The 23,295-nt window shown below is 41.7% G+C and overlaps 1 protein-coding gene across 3 annotated transcripts; it reads right to left on the reverse strand.

Annotated features, from left to right (window-relative positions):
• Positions 1 to 44: 44 nt before the first annotated feature.
• Positions 45 to 22,709, reverse strand: limk2 (LIM domain kinase 2). Of its 3 annotated transcripts, none has more exons than XM_058069854.1 (16): positions 22,435 to 22,709; positions 22,212 to 22,302; positions 14,115 to 14,250; positions 9,031 to 9,140; positions 7,244 to 7,429; positions 6,998 to 7,103; positions 5,590 to 5,801; positions 5,322 to 5,508; positions 5,156 to 5,242; positions 4,853 to 4,984; positions 3,868 to 3,924; positions 3,603 to 3,668; positions 3,344 to 3,518; positions 3,214 to 3,269; positions 2,986 to 3,143; positions 45 to 2,748 (listed from the first exon to the last, which is right to left on the reverse strand). In XM_058069854.1, the coding sequence occupies exons 1-16, from the start codon at positions 22,448 to 22,450 to the stop codon at positions 2,532 to 2,534; spliced, it is 1,992 nt and encodes a 663-aa protein (XP_057925837.1). In that variant the 5' UTR covers positions 22,451 to 22,709; the 3' UTR covers positions 45 to 2,531. The 3 variants fall into 3 exon arrangements, with proteins under 3 accessions (XP_057925837.1, XP_057925834.1, XP_057925836.1); XM_058069851.1 differs by having other exon boundaries at positions 22,212 to 22,308; positions 22,630 to 22,682; XM_058069853.1 differs by having other exon boundaries at positions 47 to 2,748; positions 22,212 to 22,308; positions 22,435 to 22,708.
• Between the last annotated feature and the right edge of the window lie 586 nt (positions 22,710 to 23,295).

Below are 23,295 nucleotides of genomic sequence, written 5' to 3' on the forward strand. Positions count from 1 at the left end.
GCGCCGGCGGAACAGGAAGTCCTGCTTTTGTCGGAGCATGAAGGAGGCTGGTGCTGACGTTACACACACACACACATTTGACTTATTCTAGCTTGTATGCAGCTGGTGTGAAACATGAATGCGTGAGCATACAGTCCGTTAGTGTTTGCATCCATAGAGCCTGTCGGCTGCCATGTTCAGCTTCACGCCACATGATTTTGCAACACGCCACTTGATTTTTGGATGCACGTCACTGGAGTCTTTCAATACTGCTGTTTGACTGTTTTGTGTGTGCTTACTTATTTTTTCACATAGTCATACAAAATACATTTGTATTCACTGCTTGTTCATGTAAGATGTTTTTCAGTGAGACTGAAATAAAATCAGACATGGAAACGAAAACATGTTTAATTGTATTCCTCTAAACCCATAGAGCAGAGGTAGGGAACCTATGGCTCGGGAGCCAGGTAGGGCTCTTTTGGTGACTGTATCTGGCTCTCAAGCATTTACCACAATAAAAATGTATGTTTGCTAACATTTTAAAGTAAACATCACAGAAATCACTGTTAAAAATATTAAAAATCAACAACTTTCTTATGCATTTTAATCCGTCCATCTATTTTCTACTGCAATACGGCTGACCATATCTATCTTTCCTGATGATATTTTCCAGGTCAAACACCAAAACTCGATTATTACTGGGTAATGCGGTAGTGTACCTCGGTCATTGAGATGTAAATGTAAACTTTCCTCCTTTAGTCCAATAGTCACCTAGCTAAAGCTGCAGAACCAAGCCTTCTGGCAAAGATGGCCAAAAGAATGAAATATACGGAGTACGGTGCAGAACCATGCAGCAGCAGAAGTTGCATTAATGGCAGCAAGTATTTGATTTATTATTGGACACTGCGCTGCTCACAAAAGTGTGCTGGCCACACCCCCTTGGCGTGGGGTAGTGTGCCTGGTCTACGTAATTAGAGCCCATTATATCTAAAACTGTTGGTCTTACATAAAAATGCACACATTTTATTGCATTCAATGTTTAAAAAATGTATATGGCTCTCACAGATACACATTTTAAAATATCTGGTCCTCATGGCTCTTGTAGCCAAAAAGGTTCCCGACCCCTGCCATAGAGAATAGAGTGGATCTGACATGGGCCTCTTTGGCACCCTCTCTTGGCTGTTCTTAAGAACTACAAGGGCTACGTTGGGTTCGTTTTGTAAAACAAAAGAGGGCAAGGATAAACATTCATCAACAAATATTCAAACATGAAGTCTGTTTTGACTAGACTAAAAAATACACATTCTAAGAAATGTATAAGAATTTACAGCTACAAGTGACCGCTAAACTAGTCGTGACGCGTTCATTTACCCTGTGTGAAAATACACATTGGCTGATTTAAAGTTTGTTTTGCAAATGATGAAAATAGTCATTGTAATGGACATGTACTGTAATTGTAACTTTGTAAATTTGAGTTTGCTAAAGAATTTATTTGAAAATACGTGTTTTAGCGCCCTCTACAGGCAGGAAACTCGTCCCCCATACTGCTCAGATGTCATCAAAATGTCCACCACGTGACCAAACCAAACCAGAGTATGGGGGTCTCCCTTCACAGCTGTGCCTCAGCCCTTATGTTAATTATCTGGTTAAAAAGCTAATTACAACAGTAACATCATCAACATGTTTCTTGTGCGTCATTCAAGCCAGAACTGCCACTGACCCCAAAGATAAAAGGTTTATTCATGAGACACTATTGATTATTAAATAGCAGTGGTTACAGTTGGTGGTCAGTACCTTAATATGACGCTGCTAAAAAAAAAGAAAAAAAAGGCAAATCAACACCCACTGTATATGAAATGTAAATCGAAAAGTCCCCACATTACAAAAAAGCGACTTCTGTACAGTATTGACATTTGAATAAATGAAAAGAATATACAACAAATCCAGTTCTTCTGTACACGTTTTAAGGTCATGGTGTGGTAATGTTTTAAAAAGGGTGGGGGAAAAATGGGAAATATGACCGAGGTGTCAGTTTTGCAAAACTCTGAAAGATAGCTAGAAAAAGTCAAAGTGCAAAAATCTACAAAGTCGAGAAACACGCATGTAACTTGGATGAGGAGTGAAATGACAACACAAGTCTTTCAGGGTAAATAAGCTGCTTTGAGCTAGCCTGCCTTCTGTTGACTTAGACATGTCAGCCTTGCTGACGTCGGTGGAAGGATCCCTCTGCTGGGCAAACATGGAGCCGTGCATTCCACCAGCAGGAGAAAAACAAAGTGTTCTCACACCCTGAACTCGCAGAATAGTGTAAAGATGCAACCAGACCACAGAAAGCTGCTAATTGTCTTTCTGTACAGTAAACATGAGTACAACGCCTGTGTGAGTGTGGAATACAAGGTAACAACTGGAATGGCTCCTCCGTGTCCACAAATCTAGAACAGTCCATCAGGTGTTTCTTGGTCCTCATATGATCACAGTTTTCCTCTTTCACCACCCCTGTTATTATAGTGCAGCAGGTCAGAGGGTTACATGGGTCAAAAGGAGGGCGGGTCCTAAGTGCCGTTGTCTGACATGCTGGAACAGTCCTGAGAGACGTCTTTGTGGGGTTGTGGCTCATCTGCACTTGGCACTGGGAAGGAACTGTCTTTGGGCCAGTGGAGTCGACTCAGGCTCTGATGAAGTTCATCCAGTTCAGCTGGGAGTGGGATGCCCAGCTCCTGGTTGAGGGACAGAGCCTTGAAGCAGTCCTCCAGCTTCTGGAAGGGTGGACTGAGCAAAGAGAGGACACGGGGGTTAGAGGTGAAATGTACATTTGCACACCTTCTGTTCTTCTTAAAGAGCTCAATCCCTTTTTTCCATACGTGTTCCTGTAGGATTCTTCATTTGTAAACGTTAGATGGTTTTAGTGTCCCCCTCCGAACAGAAATTTAAATAAAAGTTTTTCTTTACTTTCCTCAAGCTGCCGCACATCTTCTCCACAGTTTGAGAAGAACAAGAAGAACTCACCGGTTGTCTGGTGTGAGGTCACAACATGCCACAGCCAGTGGAAAGAACGCTGGTGGACAGTCTTCGGGGAGGAACTTCTCCACAAACTTGCCCACATTCAGACCAAAGTCCAGAGTCCTCGGGAGGCATTCTGGGTCTGCGTAGACCTTCCCAATGATCTGGATCACAAGACAGCAAGGTCCATGAAAAGATTTCGGATTTAAGCTCAAAATGATGTGATGTTCTTACCTCACAAAGAACTATTCCATATGAGAAAATGTCCACCTTCTCATCATAGCGCTTTCCTACAACCCAACCAAACACAGGACTAAGTAACCTCCTCATGTTCACCTGACTCCAAGTCTGTTCCACAACTCACCGTTGAGCATCTCTGGTGCCATCCAGTAGGGGTTTCCAACCACGGTGTACCTTTTTTTACGGTCAATACGTCGGAACGCCCTTTTCTTCGTGGAGTTCTTTTCAGGGGCAGGTTTCACTTTCTCTTCTACAATGAGTCGGGAGAGTCCAAAGTCTGCAACCACCACGGTGTTGTCCTGTTGAAAGATGACACCCAACGGGTCAGTACGCCTCATATGTCAAATAGATGTGTTCACCACTGATGCTGCTTCAACATTTACCAGTTTAACCAGGCAATTGTGAGAGTTGAGGTCTCTGTGTATGATGCTCATCGAATGAAGGTAGGTCTGAAAGAAAGGGAATATTTACATCCTGACATCATCTGCTTTTTCCTTCATAAATACCGTATCTGCTCAAGTGAGTATGGATTTGATGGTCACAAAAGCCTTTGTTATCTTCATAAGTGCATATTAAAGTGTGAAAAGTATATTTACATCATGATTACTGCATGCATATAATAGCAGCCTGTGCTAGCAAACAACTCACCATGCCAGAAGCGATGCTCTTTGCAAAGCTCACCCTTTGCTCCCACGGAAATGGATCCTGTTAAGACAAAGCAGGAGAACAGCAGAAATTATGAATACAGTCATCCCTCAGCACTTCGCGGTTCAGATTTTGCGGCTTCATACTATCATGGTTTACAAGCAGTAACTCATTCTAAGCAATACGGAACCCAACGTCACTTCCTGTCCGCCACTCAGCTCCCCTAGAGAACACATTTATGTCTTATTTACTCTTATTTTGTTTACCATGTTGGCTAATAAGAGTGTAAAGGTGACTATAGGTTTTTATAGGTGATTATAGGCTTTAATAATGTAAAAAAACGTATTTAGAAGGTCATAAACAGATTTTCTATGAAACTATGAAAATATTTCATGTATAAACAAGGAATAGAGGCTGCACAGCGGTAAAGTGGCTAGCATGCAGTCCACACAGCTAAGAGACCCGAGTTTGATTCCACCCTCGGCCATCTCTGTGTGGAGTTTGCATGTTCTCCCCGTGCATGCGTGGGTTTTCTCCGGGTACTCCGGTTTCCTCCCACATTCCAAAAACATGCTATGTTAATTGGCGACTCCAAATTGTCCATAGGTATGAATGTGAGTGTGAATGGTTGTTTGTCTATATGTGCCCTGTGATTGGCTGGCAACCAGTCCAGGGTATATTCCGCCTCTCGTCCAAAGACAGCTGGGATAGGCTCCAGCACTCTCGCAACCCTTGTAAGGATAAGCGGTAGAAAATGAATGAATGACTTTTTACTGTTACATTTATATTATAACTAGTCAGCTCTTAAACATCAGCCAGCTGTGGGACAAGGAGAGACAACCTGGCAACATTTTCTTGGTCGTTCCAGCTGGCCTCCATTCAACTTCAGAACAGTGTTGCGTTTACGTCAGTCCAGTCCAAACCCAAGTGTTGGTCCTACTTAGCCATTCTCCTTCATGTGTTTGTGGAAAAGGAAGTTAGAACTCACAGTGTCTCTGATGAAGTCCTTGAGGGTTCCTCCTTCGATGAACTCTGTGATCAAATTGAGCCTTTTGTCCTTGTAGAGAACACCGATGAACTTGAGGACGTGAGGATGGTCAAGGCATCGCATTACTTTCACCTAAATATTGGGGAAAAAAATCAGATCAGTAATTTGTGACAAAATAAATCTTAAATACAAAGATCAATGTGTTGAACAAGACTGGGAAGAAAGGTATGTTGGTACGTGTTTCTGCTGGGTATACTGTAGAATAAATGACGCAGGAAGTGCAGGCCTCCTGCAACTGATTACCTCCTTGAGGAAAGTTTTCTGGGTCTCCTCATCGCAGCGAATCAGCTCCTTCATCACCATCACTTCTCCTGTTGCTTTATGAGTCACCTGTGAGCCAAACACAAGCTTGTTACATCACGGCGGCCGCATGCTGTCATCCATAAAGACAATGAGAACAAGACCAGACCTTGATGGCCTGCCCAAAGAAACCTTTTCCCAAAACCTCGCCGTGGATGAGGTCACATGGCCTGAAGATGCGATGAGAGCAGCTACTGGAAGACCTCAAAGATTCAGAGCGTCCAATGTCTCGGGTTGTAAAAAGATGCTCTTTGGGGGAATTGGGCCCAGGTGATTTACATATGCTGTTGCTGCGCCTGAAACAGACAATATGGTCACCGACATATATTACAGTGTACACATATAACAAGCTGCAACGTGTCTTGGCTAGTGCAAACCTCAAAGACCTCCTCTTCAGTGTGCCGCTATCTGCTTCAGTTCTCTCCAGGACTGCGTTTGTTGGTGAGGACAAGCGCATGCGGGAAGATGCTGGCGCTCCCAGGATGTTCCTGGGTGATCCCAGCCTGAGCCGGTCCAGACGATGCCTGACTGGGTCATATTCTATAAGCAGCTGTAGTGTCTGACTGGTACGATGGATGAGGTCGTCCACCTTCAAAACACATTTGATATTTGACCAATGGAAGAGCATTTTCTGTATTGAACTGTATATTGTATATTGTACTGTATATGCAGCACCTTTGCAGCACACTCATATTACACTCATATTACCCAGTATAGTAGGAATAATAACAGAAAAGACATAAATAAGTGTGTTGCTGTGAATGTGTTTTGCTGCTAGGGGAGGTGAGTGGGTGGGGGACAGGAAGGGATGTCAGGGGTTCGGAGTGCGGTTTTAACTTGGTGTGGGTTACGGCCACAACAGCTGAATACTACACAGCATCACATTTTCTGAATGTTAATTTACCCATTTGCATGCTTGAAAATGCTTAATTTAATAATAAAAATACATTTTATTTGATTAGCGCTTTTCAAAATACTCAAAGACACTTTACAGAAAATGGAGTTGAATAAGTAAACAGAGTAAAAGATATGTTAAAATACAACATTCAACATGAGTAAAAGTGGGGCGGGGCACAGCAGTCAGGTATAAAAAGTTAGACATTAAAAACAGATTTAAGGAGGTGGGTTTTAGGAATTTAAGAAAAAAATAAATAAACTGTGCTTCAATATGAAATCTTCTGGAGTAGTAACAGGCAGTATTTAACCACGAACAGCCTGACATATTTTTGAATAACTGTGATAAAGTGAAGCCGCAAAATTTGAAGTGCAATGCGGCATGGGACAACTGTACTGTAAATGTCTGCTGAGTAAAGTGAGAGTCTTGTCATTGAGAAGAAAGCTACCTTATAACGAAAAGAATGCTATCGTTGCTCATTGCATCCTCTCCCTGCTCAAGAATGCATTCAAGAAGAAGGCACGTTAAGAATGGCAAAATTCCCACGTGCTGCTGATGCACAAAAACAACTTTGGGAACTGACGTGGCATTAATGACGGCACTAATTGGACATTAGTTCATGTCCTCAGGTAGGTTTTGCATTGTGAGATATGTAATGGGACCAATGTCCGCTCACTGGCTCCCGGTCACGGACCTTCAAGGCCATACATAACCTCTGACTGACCTCCCCACATCACCACACCAATTCGCCACATATCCTCCTCTTCCATCTACCTCACTGTGTCTTCTGCCCGGCTCAGCACCATGGGGAGCAGAGCTTACTTATCCTTTGTTTGTCTGTATCTTGTGCAGTGTCCTTGAGTTTTTTAGAAATGTATTCTTATTATTACCTCTTCCTCCAGCAGCGTCCCCACAGGAAGTCCATTGATCTCCAGGATCCTGTCTCCAACGTGAATGGCATTGCGCACCTCTGGACTAATGAGCATCCCTCTGACCCTGGTGGTAACACAACACCACTACATTAGCATAACAGAGCACATGCTAATGATCATTTAAGGGCAATGCAATATGAAAAATGATGCTCGGCAAGGCAGATCAGATCAGCTAGTGAAAAGTAAAATCTATGAGCCACTCACTCTTTGACTTGGACACTTGCTGATCCGTTGACATCCCTCAGCACAGAGACAGAGAAGCCCCTCTTGCCGTTGGCCGCAGAGGGCATAGAGATGAGTGTCACTGTGTGGGGGAGGGAGTCCAGGATGGAGTCATGTGAGCGCTTTTCCAACATGGGTGTGAGGATCACCTGCTTGTAGCACTTCCCACTGCGTACAAAAGCAGAAGGTTCAGTGGTTACGTGTGTCAACAGGCCTTTAGTTTATGATGACGCTCTCAAGGGAGAGGCATTTAAGGAGAATTGGAAAATTACTAATGATGGGTATTATCAGCCTTTGAAGTGAATCTATTCACACAAAAAAGATGAGGAATTAGGCTTGGGTGAGAAGGACCTTAAATGCAGTGGCGGTCCTGGCTTGAATGACGCGCTGGGCGCCACAAAAGCTTACTTAAAAATAAGTGAAAAAATATTCAACACAACACAAATAGAAAGAAAATCCATGTTTTTGCAATGCACAAATCCTTCAAGAACTCCCCACCTCAACAAACTTCAACTTATCACATTTTCGAACTGTATATGTAAGATATTTTTTTACACCCTTATTTTGTTTACAGAGACGGCGCTCATGTTGGAGATGTCCCAAGTTTAACAAAAAGTCTGTACTTTTTGACAAATTCTAGTATGTTCTTCCTATTCGTGGTTTGCATCTTCTGGTGTAGTCAACTGCTGAAGTTTTCCTTCGTCTAACTGTTGGATGTCTGATTTCCTTCTTGTTCAGGATATTCCAAATAGTTGTACATTAATTGTAGACTAATATTTGTGCAAAGCTTCGGAATGATTGTCCATCTTCTCTCAAATTCACAGTTGCTTGTTTTTCACCCATAGACAGCTCTCTGGTTTTCATGTCGTTTTCACCTCTAAATACACAGGCCAAACCAAACCTATCCTCGACATTTAGTGGTATCAAAACACCACCTGTCAGTCACATGTTCTATTACTTTTGCTCACATGCAAAATGAGGTGGGGTCAAACAAAAGGTGCTATCATTTAAGTTTTGTATCTGATCCAAATGTAATTACCTGGAAATAAAAGCTGAATTGTTACTCTCAGGCATTTATCATTTGATGTCAAATCCAAAAGTAAAGGAATTGACCTTACTGTTCCGATACTTCTGGAGACTGGACTGCTCTATTCGGACTTTTTAAGCTTGTCCGTTATGTGTTCTGAATGTGTGTGGTCATCACCTGTCTACTGAAGCAGCACCAAAACTTGATAACATCTGGGCAGGACATAAAAGAACAAGAGCAGAGGGCTGGCTATTCAACTTGTCAATCTTCCCCGAATAGTTCCTGGGAAGAATCGCCTATTGTGTGCTCTCACACCAACATTTTAGCTGCCTTGCAAGTGCCTTAGAAAAACAATCCATTTTTTTCTTTTAAATAATCTCTGATTGGGCTGATAATAGGGCTCTCCTTTAGAAAACACAGCAGTGGTCTCATATTTGAGTTTCCATTTTCCATACATTTCCAGAAATCTATAAAATTCCACCTGTATACTTTTCCATACTTGCTTAGGAACCCATGGTACAATAATATGCAATTTGCACATGTGTCAAAACAAAGTTGGGGTATGGACAAGTCTGGAAAAAAGTATTAAAACTGTGCAACAGTGTAATGATGGCGGCTGTGCTGGACTGCGTCATGTCTAGATGAGCTTCTAATATTCGGGCCCCTTCATCGAGCCAACAAACCAAATATTAGAAACCCCGCTCAGTATGATGCAGTGCAACTGTGCATTCGTGTGACTTACCAGTAGAGTTTGGAGCGCTCCACTAAGGCGTAAGTATCCCTGTCCTCAATCACCACCTTGCAACTGAGACACACAAAGCACTCGGGGTGATACTTGTGTTCTCCGGCCACCTGGAACCACAAATGTAATGTATTGGAGTTCAGTGTTGTTGTTTTTTTAATCCCTGACAGAGGAGGGTTCTTCCTTGCGTGTTACTCTGCATGTAACCCCCCACACACACACCCCGCTGCTGACACAGGAGCAACACCTGCTTCAGTCTCAGCCTGTCTGGAATCTGCAATGATGTCACCTCCACGCTCTGTCTACTTTTCAACCCCCGTGAAAGCCATCAGTGACTTGCTCCCACTTGTTTACTCTGATATGTTTTAGCATACACGGTGTTCCATTTGCTCTCATGCGAGATGAGCTAATGTGTCTGTCCAGTGTTCACTTCCAAAAGATGTTCGTCACAGAGCTGCGCACTTTTAAAAGTACTGCTTTCATGTGTGATTGTGAAAAGGGGGTTGCTAAGCTGTCACGTTATGAGAGGTTCAGTGGAAAGTCTACACCTGCATCTAGTTAAAAGGAAAAATACAGAAACAAAGGCGGCAGGGAAAAAAAAAGTCACGTTTAACTGTACTAAAAAGACAATTCTCTGGGTCAGTGAGGACAAGCGGCTCAGAAAATGGATGGATGGATGAAACACACTCTACTTGGGTTTAACAAAGGGAAAAATATATATATATAATCAATAATATGTTTCAGATGGCAACATGTTTTTGAAGATAACGGATGCAGAGTAGTTTTTAATTTCTTAATCAACCATGTGTGCAGAAATATCCTGTGGTCATGGAAAAGAAGTTGGGTCAAACTATTGAAAACAACTCAAATTTGCTTAGGGGATGTCCAAGGCATCATTTAATCCTCGATAATAGGATCATGGACAGTCACTTGGACCTTTAATAAACCATTTAATAAAATTAAATTGTAAAAACTCATTTGGTGGAGCTGAATGGCTTTTGTTCATCGTAAAAAGGACTCAACAATTCCTCCAAACTACAGTAGTGAGAGCAGCTGTGGGTCAGAACAGGGAAACGACTCCTCGCTGAGCGGAGAGATGACAATGATGTCAGCGTAACTCTACTTTAGTGACATCCAACACGTCTGTAACTCACTACTCTAACAGCCTGCCTTGGGCTTATATACAGCAAGGCAAACAAAGACAGACAGTCTTTCAGATGAAGCAGTACGATGATCCGAAATGGAAAAAACACATAAATAAATTGGGACTAATAACTGGAATTAATTTCATGTTTTCATTCATTCATTCATTTTCTACCGCTTTTTCCTCACGAGGGTCGCGGGGGGTGCTGGAGCCTATCCCAGCTGTCTTCGGGCGAGAGGCGGGGTACACCCTGGACTGGTCGCCAGCCAATCACAGGGCACATATAGACAAACAACCATTCACACTCACATTCATACCTATGGACAATTTGGAGTGGCCAATTAACCTAGCATGTTTTTGGAATGTGGGAGGAAACCGGAGTACCCGGAGAAAACCCACGCATGCACGGGGAGAACATGCAAACTCCACACAGAGATAGCCGAGGGTGAAATTGAACCCTGGTCTCCTAGCTGTGAGGTCTGCGCGCTAACCACTAGACCGCCGTGCCGCCCATTTCGTCTTTCTTCATTTAAATATATATTCTAATATCTTAATCCAGTGCTTCTGAAATAGCGGTGTGGACACGGAGATAGGCGTGGAGGACTGATTAGTGGAAACCTGCCAACATGTATGTTCTCAACATGTACTTTGACTCATGAATACGCTTCACTGTATGCTTCACTGTTCTCCATTTTGTTGCATTTATCTGGTTTCTGTTGTTCAATCAGTTCAGTCTGTATAGTACAGATAAATAAATAGATATTATCAGTTTCTTCACACTATTTCAAATTGGGGGACCATTTCTGTCCCCCACGGGGAGCTTGACAAAAAATAACTGACAATCACTGTCTTAAACACATTAATTCATCCACGCCATTTCCTCAAATATGGCCTTGCTGAGCCTCCATTGCATCTGGAATAATTAAAGTTGTGGACAAGTGGTGGACAGAAAAAACAGATTATTATTCCAGGCATGACAGGGTATGCAATTTAGTACATGCAATCTTGTGAGGATAATTATATAGGAAATAAATACCTGCACATAAATAATCAATGCCTGCTGGTCTTTGCAGCTAAGTGAACAAACACAGTAGCAGGATATGTAGCTGTGTGGAGCTTGCATGTTCTCCCCAGGTTTTCTACCATAAAAGTAATGCATATTAGGTTAATTGGAGCCTCTAAATCGTCCATAGGTGTGAATGAGAGTGTGGATAATTGATTGTCTATATGTACCCCGTCACTAACTCGCAACCAGTCCGGGGTGTACCCCGCCTCTCACCCAAAGTCAGCTGGGATAGGCTCCAGTTTACCCATGACCATCAACAGGATAAGCGGTATAAATCGAATGAAGGAATGAATAAATTAACAGTCCTCTAAAAACAAATCATAGTATTAAACATAGTCTGTCAACTTTATTTGGATATCTTGCAAGCAGTAAAAAAAAACACAGCAATGTTATAAGTCGGTGACATGCTGCCTGTGGTTCAATCAACCCTGCCACTTCAATGTAGGGTACTGAATGTGATGTGGGCCCCCAAACTAGCCCCTTTGTGTACTTGAGTAGGTCAACTAAGGAGACCTTTTGGTGCAGAATGAGGCCTCAAAGGGGGAAGACTGGTTTGTAAATTGGGTGGACGGCCAGCATGTTCGGCTCCAACCCATGTATCACCCGTCTGTAAACGTAATCACCAGGAAAATCACACACTCTCCTGCTTTTAAATGCATGTTAGCATTCATCCGAAGTAGAAGGGAGAAACGGGAACACTGAGTACTTTGACACGCTCTGTGGGCGTTCTGGTATCATCTAATTAGAGGGGGAAATTGTTGGCACTTGTTTGATGGTGGCAAAACGGAGTGTGGAGGCCAGTACATTGGTCTCGACACACTTGGACTTTTACACTGTAACACATAAATAACCAGGATAAAAAGCAAAAAGACTTGCTACTGACCACACAAATAATGCAAACTAATCCGATTAAATTTGGTTTGTTATTAGGAATGAAATTTAATGTTAAATAAACTTGCAGCCAAGCCAACTGCCTTTAATACCCTAAAACAGGCAAGGTTCCCTGACTGCCAGGTTTCCATTTTGTAACTTTATATTGCATCTTCTTTTAGACTTTTTAAGCTTACTTTCACCTAGCTAGGCAAACGATGATCCTGCTTTCAGTGAAATGGATGCTAAAGCTGGGTGTGATTTGGGGTGTGGTTGGCAAATGTCAAGGGCACTTGGTCTACATCGTCTGATGCCATGCCCTGTATTTAAGACATGTCCACTCATTTTATACAGGATATCAATATTATATGTTTCTTACAGAAATCTACAGGCATCAAGAACAAGAGAATGTATTAAAAAAACACTATTTATACTGACATTGTTAACTGTACACACTTTAGAGCAGGGGTCTCAAACTCAATTTCAGAAATGTAGGGATATTCCAATCGGGATTTTATTCTGACGATACTGATAATGATAGTGAAAATCGGCCGATACCGATACCAACACCGATCACATACATAAAGTGTAAATGTTTAAATGTATTACTAGCTATATTCGGCGTCAGCAAGGTTTTTTTCTCGTGAGAGGTACTGAAAATGGCCAAGAATTACTCATTTTTGTAACATTTATTTTCATAGCTTCATTAAAGCCAAATAAAGCCCATACGCTTGTTTTACCAGAACATTAACAAAATGCTGGTATTCACAACTCACATTTTGTATGTCACAATGCATTTATTTCTAGTCTTCTCATATTCATTGAAAACCTGAATGAAAAGCAGGTATCCGCTGCCTTCTGAAGTGTAGATGCAGCCGACTCCCTCTTCTGTGCCCGGGAATGAGATCCAATATCAATGTGATACAATGGCCGTTTCAAGCGTGGCGCAAACACTCACTCGTCACACTCATCGTGTGTCACACATCATCCGGAGTCCGATGCAGCTTTTCAATTTTCAAAGTACCACCCGAGTGAGACATTTTTGAGGCACGTTTCGCAGGGTGCAGAACTAGCATCACTCTTACAAAGACTGAAGTGTGACACACTGCAGACATGCTTGTTCTAAATGCTGTAGCGGGGGAGGAGCTGATTGGTGGAGGGGATCAGCGGAGGGGATCTGCGTTTTAAAGCAAGTATCGGCCGATGTCGATACCATGCTTTTTCACTGATCACCTTTTTCATCGGCCGATACCAATCTGTGGCCGATCAACCGGAGCATCCCAATGCGGCTATATTCCGTGTTTAGAGTTCATTCATTCATTCATTTTCTACCGCTTTTTCCTCACGAGGGTCGCGGGGGGTGCTGGAGCCTATCCCAGTTGTCTTCGGGCGAGAGGCGGGGTACACCCTTGACTGGTCTCAGCCAATCACAGGGCACATATAGACAACCAACAACCATTCACACTCACATTCATACCTATGGACAATTTGGAGTCGCCAATTAACCTAGCATGTTTTTGGAATGTGGGAGGAAACCAGAGTACCCGGGGAAAACCCACGCACGGGGAGAACATGCAAACTCCACACAGAGATGGTCTAGGGTGGAATTGAACCCTGGTCTGTGTTTAGAGTTAACATAGTTATTTATTATTCTGTATAGTAGTAGTTACCCTACAGTATGTGTGTTTACTTACTGGTTACACGTTGTGCTGTCATTTTGCATTGCCCAGATGGCGTGGGTTGCAATACTTATACTTAATACTTATTGATGTAATTTCACGGGCCAAAAAATACAATTCGGCAGGTTACAAACGGCCCACGGGCTGTGAGTTTGAAACCACTGATTTAGTGTGGGAGAACATGCAAGTTCCACACACGTGCCCGAGCCAGATTCCAACCCAGGATCACTTGACTGTGAGGCAAACATGCCAACCACATTTCCACTGTGTTAATACATGTGTTATTACGTTTATTCAGATGCTTAAAAATGTGTAGCAGGCTTACCATGGCAGGTCCGGTCATAAGCAGAGAACAACCGTGACACAGCTCTCCAAACTTCTCCCAGTAGTGTTTGCGGCAGTACAGCTTGCCATCCTTCTCATAATACCAGTTAGTCAGGTGGTCACAGCACACTGAGCACCTGGGAGGACAAAAACAGGTTGGGTCAGATTGTTGGCCCCGTAAAATAGATAGATGTCCAGTAAGTCTAAGTCAGCAAACTAGTTCATGAGACACAAGTGTGGCAGTTTAAGAAGCTGCTGCAGTGTTGCTACCGTAGGACTCTGTTGGTTGATGAAATGTTAGAACGTCATCTAACACTAATGATATCACTAAATTTCTCAGTGCCAGGAAAAGCTACACATACAAGTTATACATACAACAAGGGTTCCCGTCCCCCAACGCATTCACTTCAAAGTTCTCATAACCTACAAAGTCCTCCACCATCTGACCCCCCCATATCCCACAGACCTCCATCCACACAATCCCCTGTGTCCCCTTCGCTCCTCAGACTCCAACCTCCTGGCACTCCCCTGTAAGACCAAGTTCCGAACCTGGGGTGACAGAGTCTTCTCCATCGCTGCCCCCACCCTCTGGAACTCTTTGCCCCATTCACTCCGTGCTTGCCCTGACCTTCCCAGTTTCAAAAAACAACTAAAAACCCACCTCTTTAAATCTGTTTTTAATGTCTAATTTTTTATACCTGACTGCTGTGCCCCGCCCCGCTTTTACTCATGTTTTAACTGTGTATAAACAAATGAATGTTGTATTTTAACGTATCTTTTATTCTGTTTACTTGTTTTTATTCCACTCCATTTTTCTGTAAAGTGTCTTTCAGTATGTTGAAAAGCGCTATACAAATAAAATAAATAAAATTATATTATTATTAAGTACAGCTCCCAAGTTGAACATGCATCCATCCATCCATCTTTTTCTGCCAAAGCGGAGATTCGAAACTAGGTCTTCCCGATCTCCTGACTCTGTGGCCCCAATTTGAACATACATGCCTTAACATATATATTAAACATCTTAAACATGTATAAGTCTTCTCCTTGCTAAAAATAGTTGGTTGTTACTCAAGTTGACATCCACCTGTTCTATGGAAAGTATAAGTGCTGTCTGCAAGTCAGAATCGTCATGATACATTGTGTGTATGTTATGATCTGAGCTCAACATAAAGTTGTCCCATACTGTTCTCTGCCATTAAGTCGTCTGTCCGTTCCTTGCATCTCGTGTCCATTGCCATACTATCAACTAATGTTTAAGTGCGCGCAAGTTAATATGGGATCAGTTGTTAAAGGAGACTCAGGATTTTAGGTCACTGAGGTCAGTGAAACAAACGGGTTGTTTACAGAGCACTTCCTTATCTGGGTCACCACACTAGCCTTTCGGTCAAAGGTGTAAATCTTTTTTAATCCAGGATAAATCCAGTCCTGTTAAAACAGCACTACTGCAGTAGTGATCTCGTGTATCAAGTAGTTAAAGCAATTAATGACAGATGTAGAAACAAAGCAAATGAGTAAAATTACAGTTTCTTGATGGTGCCCAGCTGTCACCTGGAAACGTGATTTATGTGGACATTCATGGACAAAACATTGGGACAAAATGTTTAACGTGAAGAGGCTCAAGTTACCAGTAGACTGGGAAGCACCTGCAGACTATGACTGTTCCTTGAACAAGCTTTACTGGTTATGCAAAACTGGCCAGCAGTTTTGGCTGCCAGAGTATAATCAAGGACAGAGTGCTTTGATTATCTTACTGCATTTTGAAGCTGTTTAGACTTGGGATATTCTCAAAGGGTCCTTCAAACTTTTTATTTCCACATGTGTTTAAAGCACTATCCCTTCCACTGTTTTTGTACGTAATGTACCCTGGGTGTTTGCAAACTGCTCTCTTGACTTTGTACTTGCTAATCCTAATCCTGTGCAACCATTCCAAGTATGCAGTGTGACATGATGAATCAGATTTAGAAGTGATGGTGTTTTTCGGCATCTTTCCTTCTTTCCCTTGAAGTGGACCTTTCCTGGCAGCAGCCTTCAGTTGAGCCTCATGCATCTGGACCCAGGTGGAGCTGATCCAGCTTTGTTGATGTTGGCACCGACTGTTGATATCTGAGTCCTTTTTGGCATAATTTAAGACAGAGCTACTGTCTGTTGCTCTATTAAGGAGAGACAATGAAGAGTCAAAGTCTTCATGGCTGTGTCTTATGACAAATAATGTGGGAGAACTAATCCAGTCCTTTTGCACTGCAGCAAATTGTAAGAATGCACAGAGGGCAATCGACCAATGATACTGACTGTATTGACTACTGACTCTATATTTGCAACCGCATCTGTCAAAGTGATACTTGGATCACAGTGGTATTTTACCAACAAGTCTGGACACCTTTCTTGCTTTACTTTATGTTAGGACTTTATAGAGTTCAGAGTAGTTATCCAAACTTGATCACACACTGAAAAGATCAGATGATACTTCAAGACATCATATTATAACGCTGACATCTAGCTTCTATTTTCAATCCCATCAACTTCAGTCATAGAATTACTGTAATGCGATCACGACTGGACAGTACAGTGGTGTGAAAAAGTGTATGAAGCTGGGGCAGCACCAAGGAAGAACCCCACGAGCACCAACAAAGTATAATCATCTAAAAAGTTTGGCTTATCGGCTCAGTGCAACATTTGCAATACAATAGTATCATGCAAAGGAGGGTGAACGTGAATAAACACCTCCCGATTTCATGGTGTAGAAATGGTTGCATTGTATATAAAATAAAAATAACAGGAACGTTGGCTGTTCCTGTTTATATAACAAAATAAGGGTGTCATAAAAAAAATAGCTTACACCAACATTGAGGGAGCAAACACTTGTCATAGATAAATATTTTACAAGTTGTTTGATTGTCCATGCTTAAGTGACTGCAGCATCACACACAACACAAATGTGCATATTTTTTTTAATTCCCTTTTCAAAAGTAAACATCTTTTGTGACATTGTACTCCCATAGAAAGGAAGTTCATCACATTTATATATACTAGTTGAAAACTTCATTGAGAAGTTCAGATATTTAATACAAAAAGAATTCTGGGTAGTGCCCTCATTTAAACCATAGAACCTTTCACGACGCCTGCTCTTAAATGAAACAGGTATCATTAGGAACTGGAATCAAAACAAGTAATTGCAACTGTAATCATTCAAATTCAGACATCTTTACATGTACATGAAGGCGGAGCTACTATTGAGTGGATGGTTAAGCTACAGAGTGCTACGAGCAAGTCGTCAAGCAAACGTTAATATGAATGAAGGCACAAAAGCAATGTTTCTAAGTCAATGCCACAACCCCAGTGCGAAGGTGTAGCCCTGTTTTCGTCCCGACAACAAGTTTTGCTCAGCAAAGTACCATAAATATACATGAAACAACGTAAAATGGTGCACACTGACGAACTGTTAAATGAACTGTTAAATGCATAAATGCAACTTCAAAATCGTTTTGGGAAATGTTATAAATGTTTGACAGACGCTACGAATTGTCTGGGAGAATTGTCACAAACACCAATTCCTGAACTACATATCCAAGTGAAAGAAGAACTGTTGAAGGACATCAGAAACATTAATTTAACTTTGCCACCACAATTTTTTTTTATTGTTTTTGGTTATGATTTTTTTTTGTCTTTTTGTTGGTTTCATTTATTTAAAAGCTCTTGACATTCCAATGCGGTTAAATACTCTTGAGAAATTATATTTTACTGCTTTTGATATGATGTACTCCCATTATTATGCCGTATAATTCATGAAAAAATGTGATATCGTGACAGGTCTAGTATTTGTAGTGAGGTATTTTGGAGGGTCTGAAAACAATATGATCCACGTCATGTACCTTGATCTCGACAAAAAGCACAGGATGGAGAAAATCCTGTGCTTTTATGAAAATATGAAATCCTGCTCAGTGGAGTGCTGTGGAAACACCTCCTCGGTGGTGACGACAGATTCCACACAAAACCCCCTATAATTATCATCCATGAATTTGGTATTTTATAACCTAGGATAAAGCCATGTAACGGTCCTTTCTATCCACAAGCCAAGAGGAGAGTTTAGAACAAACTGCCTTCAGGTGGTTCTTCAGTGAACAACACAATGGTACTCCCTGCACAAACACTGCAAAGTAAACATTCCTAATTTCCTTAAAGCCACATTCCTGCTGGAGTATATTCTTTTGTTTGGAGCATGGCATGGAGGTAGCATGACCTTTCGTTGTGGCCTTGAGGGCTTCGTGAGGGAGTGTTTCACCTTTTCGTGGGGTTCTTATCTCAGGGTGTGGGACTATTCCAAATGTTGTCCATGACTTTTCTCTATTACATGATGAGTGATGGAATTATGTTTCCATTCATATCACAGGAAACGCTGGTATATTTAATTTGTTTAGGCTTGGTACATACAGTTCATGCTCCATGTGACCTTTGATATCAGTCAGCTACGCGCTTGTACCAAAAACACACATGTAGAAAAATGTGGCAACAAAATGTGGAGGAAGAATAAAAGAACTGAAGTACTTACATTGATAGATATAATTGCACCCAAAGATGGCAAGTCTTTTTCAGATAACGTGCTGATTTTTTTAATGTTCCCATAATGTCAAACAAGAAAACAGTGTGAGGTGTGGCTTTAAAAGGTGTGCCTTCAATTAACTCAAATGTCGTCAGTTACAGAAGCTTCCAAAGCTTATCATTATCATAATTAATTAATATTGCAATCATTGTTTATGTATCTCTGACTCAGCATACCAAATAGAAATGATTTTGGTAATCCTGAAAAGAGGATATGACAGTGAGAACAAAAAATGTGTCCTTTTACAGACATACGACTTAGGGTGGGAGGCACCATCACATAGCACATATAGACAAACTATCATCGACACACATTCATACCTATGGACAATTTGGAGTCACCAATTAACCTAACATGCATGTTTTTGGAATGTGGGAGGAAACCGGAGTACTCAAACCCAGATCTCCTGACTGTGAAGACAGACGGACTAACCAACATTTCAATGTTTTTTTTTTAACTATCTAGTATGTGGATTTCCACCAAAACTTCATGGAACCTCCTTTGAGGAATACTTGCTCCAGAGGCTACATCAAAAACACTAGACGGGAAGCAGTGCACAAACTAGCAAATTCACACAGACAAACACATCACATCCTTGGCATGGCTAATAACAACAATATGCCAGGGAGAACCAAAAGAACAGTCAAGCTTCCTCTGCAGAAAACAAAACACAAAGGCTTTCACGCAGCCGACGTCTGAGACAGCAGACTCACATCTCTGAATCGCTGTTTAGGAATGCAGACACAGCGCAGGAGGGTTACTGCTACGTATAGACCTCAACACTGCCAGGTTGACTGGAACAAAAGTGACATCAGCTTGTAAGAATGTTATACGAGGTGGAGGTGGGGCAGAAGGGGGCAGAGTGTGGACAATAGACATGCATTACGCAGAGGGTGCCTTCTTTCGGCTAAATTACATCGTCATGTAAAACTCATTAGCTGAAAAGTCTCTACTGTCCTAATACTGTCATTCCATCCAACATTAAAGATTTAGATAAGTGACACACACATCTTATCCAGTCGTTTAAAAATAACCTAACTGGAGAAGTTTCAGGCAAACATGACATCATGAAGGAGGATGTCAGTTATAAAGCAGCAGGAGGAGAAGGAGGAGTAGAGCATCAAAGGTGAGTAACACAGCAGTATGGGGAACTTGGACTCGGATACAGTGAACGTCTGCTGTGTATGCTTTTGAAGAAGCAAAGCTCAGCAGGATTGAAATCCAATGTTGTGTAAGATGCGTTGCCCTGGCCTCACTGTGGTTCAAATTTCTCAGCTTTACTCTATCACTATTTTTCCAATATATATTAATTCATGAATGAAACTGTTTCGTGGGTGAATACAGCCTACTAGTTAAAAAAAACAACAAACATGCATATTTAAGCACATTTTGTGTATTTTGGGCCAAAGTGTGATGTTTTTAAGAATAAAAATGACTAAAAATATGAGACATTAAATGTTTTTTTTTCCAATCTATAAAGTTCTACTGTAATCATTTTCCTAGTCAGCTGTGATAGGCTCTAGCATACCCCTACAACGCTAGTGAGGACAACGGATGGATAAATGTAAACATTTTATTCCTCTGTTTGTTATTTATATTCCAAATACATAAGACTTATTCATTCATTTTCCTCACAAGGGGCACGGGGGTGCTGGAGCCTATCCCAGCTGTCTTCGGGCGTGAGGCGGGGTACACCCTGGACTGGTCGTCAGCCAATCACAGGGCACATATAGACAAACAACCACTCACATTCATACCTATGGACAATTTGGAGTCGCCAATTAACCTAGCATGTTTTTGGAATGTGGGAGGAAACCGGAGTACCCGGAGAAAACCCACGTATGCACGGCGAGAACATGCAAACTCCACACAGAGATGGCAGAGTGTGGAATTGAACCAGGGCTCGACAATAACGATGTACCGATGGCCCGGGGCAAGTTAAAACAAAATTGGGGCAAGTAAATCCAATCATTAATATTCCCGTCGGGCAAGTGCACTTTAGCATGCCGTACTGCCAAGAGTTTTTTTTAAAGCGGTTCTTGTTGGGTGTTGGTAAAACACGGACTGTGTAATTCCGGTGGTAATTTGCAAAGCAATCCTTGCAAATCTTGAAATGGACCAATCAGAATCGTTTATTTAGACCGCGGTCCGTAATCCACAATCCGCGTTTTACCCACACCTGTTCTTGTTCGCGATCAACCAATCAGCGATGGTTTTACTAGGAAAACATCTATCATGGCGTCCCTGCCAACATCGTCTAATTCTTCAACAACTTCTGAAGAAAAACAGCAAAAAGTGATGAACCAGTGCCTCCTAAACAAGTATTTTATTAGCGGCAGCAAATCAAATGATGGCAAAGGTGAGTGAATCACATTGCTGTGACAATTTGAAGTGGTCACAATGAAACACCACCCATTAGATCCAATACCAAGTGCTGATTTTAGCACTAGCTACAAAACCTAGCGGTTTCATTTCTCGGTGTATTTTTCTCACCTTTGCTTCACAAATTATTGTTTGACCATTGAGCATTTTTTTCTGGATTAAAAACACTTTACTAGTACACAAATGTGTCAAATGTTTCATTGTGGTGCACAACTTCTAAATATCACTGCTTACTACGACTACCATGTGTAAGGTAGCATGGCTTGCCATGTTAACATACATCTACACTATTTTTCAGACATTCCTCCAAATACAATGCATCAGTACTATTATCTGATGAATTATCAGCATATATTGATATATGATATCATTATGGCAGTCTTTTCATTTTACATGGGGCAAGTTCGGGCAAGTAGTTCTCACCTTAAGGATTCCCCATGGGCAAGTCATTTTTGTTTTTAACGTAGAGCCCTGTGAACCCTCGTCTCCTAGCTGCGAGGTCTGCGTGCTAACCACTAGTCCACCGTGCCGCCCACATAAGAGTTATATCTTTTTCAATAATAATAATTTCTCCGACAGTGGTTGTCCAGCAAGAGTCATCTCTTACTCATCTGATGGAGCAGCGGGAAAGGATTTCTGTTTGCATGTTTGCATATGTGCACACGGGTCACTGACTTGCACACATGCTGTCTCCTCATGGAGCAGTGACCTGCAAAAACCACAGCTCTCACATCAAGCTCCACATTGCCAATCATTAATCAACAATAGAGCAGAGTGAAGTCTTGCCTGCAGGCTTCAATGACTAGGCTGCACTCAAAACAGCTGCCCAAGTACAGAATGTCATCCTACAGTGAGCATTGTGTATTAACGGCAGAATCAGTGAACGGCTTGACATGTCCAAGCCCACTCGTGTTTAGACTACAACTGAGAAACTTCTGGGATTATCCACAAGGCCATTTGTGGGTACTGCACGGTACACCAAAACAGTGAAAGGCAGCATATTGACCAACAGAATGCATTGTGCCCATCCATTACAAACATTGGGGCCACCCCCACACGGCTCGGAATCTGATTGTAAGGATTGTTTGAGATCTCATGAGATTGTATGAGACTTACTGAAAGCAGGCGCTGTGCCAGGTGTCCTGCAGGACCTTCATGTGGAACGGCTCCTGGACTCTGGCTCCACATCCCGCACAGTAATGCTCATCTGTACCTTCAACAAACAAATCACGTCTGTTCAAAAACACATCTGCAAACAAAAAAAAACCGTATGCGAAGCGCAGCGTTGTGCTACAAAAATATCCTTTCTCGGCATCTTTAACCTGAAATAATTCCTCACCTTCTGTGTCTTCCATTTACATTCACAAGGAAACGTCGTCGATTACCTATTGCAAACGTTGCATAGTAAGGAACGCTGTGTCCGTGTTAATTACTGTTCGCGACTCGTACGAAACAACCACGAAATCCAAAGACTTGTCCTGGAGAATGAGCTACTAAATATCCCTCCTGGACGGTGAAAAGCTACTCTACTCACTCGCCGCTGGCAGGATGGGTGACGTCATGTTGCTTAAATTCCCGAATTACTGTGTCTGAAAGCGGAAGTGTGTGCAGCACCTGCAAACAGGACAATAGCACCAAAGTCGACGATAACAACAGTAGCGCCGCTTACTGGCGAAACATATAAGCTACAACAAATCGGATGAAATTGTTTCAATAAGAAAGCTTAATTGTGTACACTGCAATAAATAGCCAGTGTTAGGCAAACTACTGAAACAAAATAATTAGATTTAGTTTTCAGTTACTTTCCCAAATATATGTCATTCAATGCAATTACTTCGTCCTGCATGTAATTAGTTACGAAAAAGTAACTATTAATTTTTTGAACCTTAAAATATGAACCTTAAGAATTACATTTTTGTTTGTTTTAGGGGTCACTTGCATAGTGCAGTGACGTGTGCTGTTATTCATTATTGATGTCATTTAGCAATTTACCTTTTGTCATTTTCTTGATTTGTTTATGTCCTTTTTCATAAAAAACACGTGTGAACATGTTAATTACAAGTGGTGATCAGTTTTGGCTGACACACGAGTGATTTATTTTTGTTGAATTTGTTGTCTTATATTGTTGTATGAACTATTGCTATATTGTTCAGAAATAAATGTGTTGAAACAAACATTGTTTGCGTGTGCTTAAAATCTA

This window comes from Doryrhamphus excisus, chromosome 4 (genome assembly GCF_030265055.1).
Source record: "Doryrhamphus excisus isolate RoL2022-K1 chromosome 4, RoL_Dexc_1.0, whole genome shotgun sequence".
Lineage (NCBI taxonomy): Eukaryota > Metazoa > Chordata > Actinopteri > Syngnathiformes > Syngnathidae > Doryrhamphus > Doryrhamphus excisus.

Coding starts and splice junctions, on each gene's coding strand:
- limk2 (XM_058069851.1), bottom strand. CDS start 22,657: ATGACGTCACCCATCCTGCCAGCGGCGA. Junction 22,309..22,629: donor ACCCATCCTGCCAGCGGCGA/GTGAGTAGAGTA, acceptor TGTTTGTTGAAG/GTACAGATGAGCATTACTGT. Junction 3,925..4,852: donor AGGACTTCATCAGAGACACT/GTGAGTTCTAAC, acceptor TTGTCTTAACAG/GATCCATTTCCGTGGGAGCA.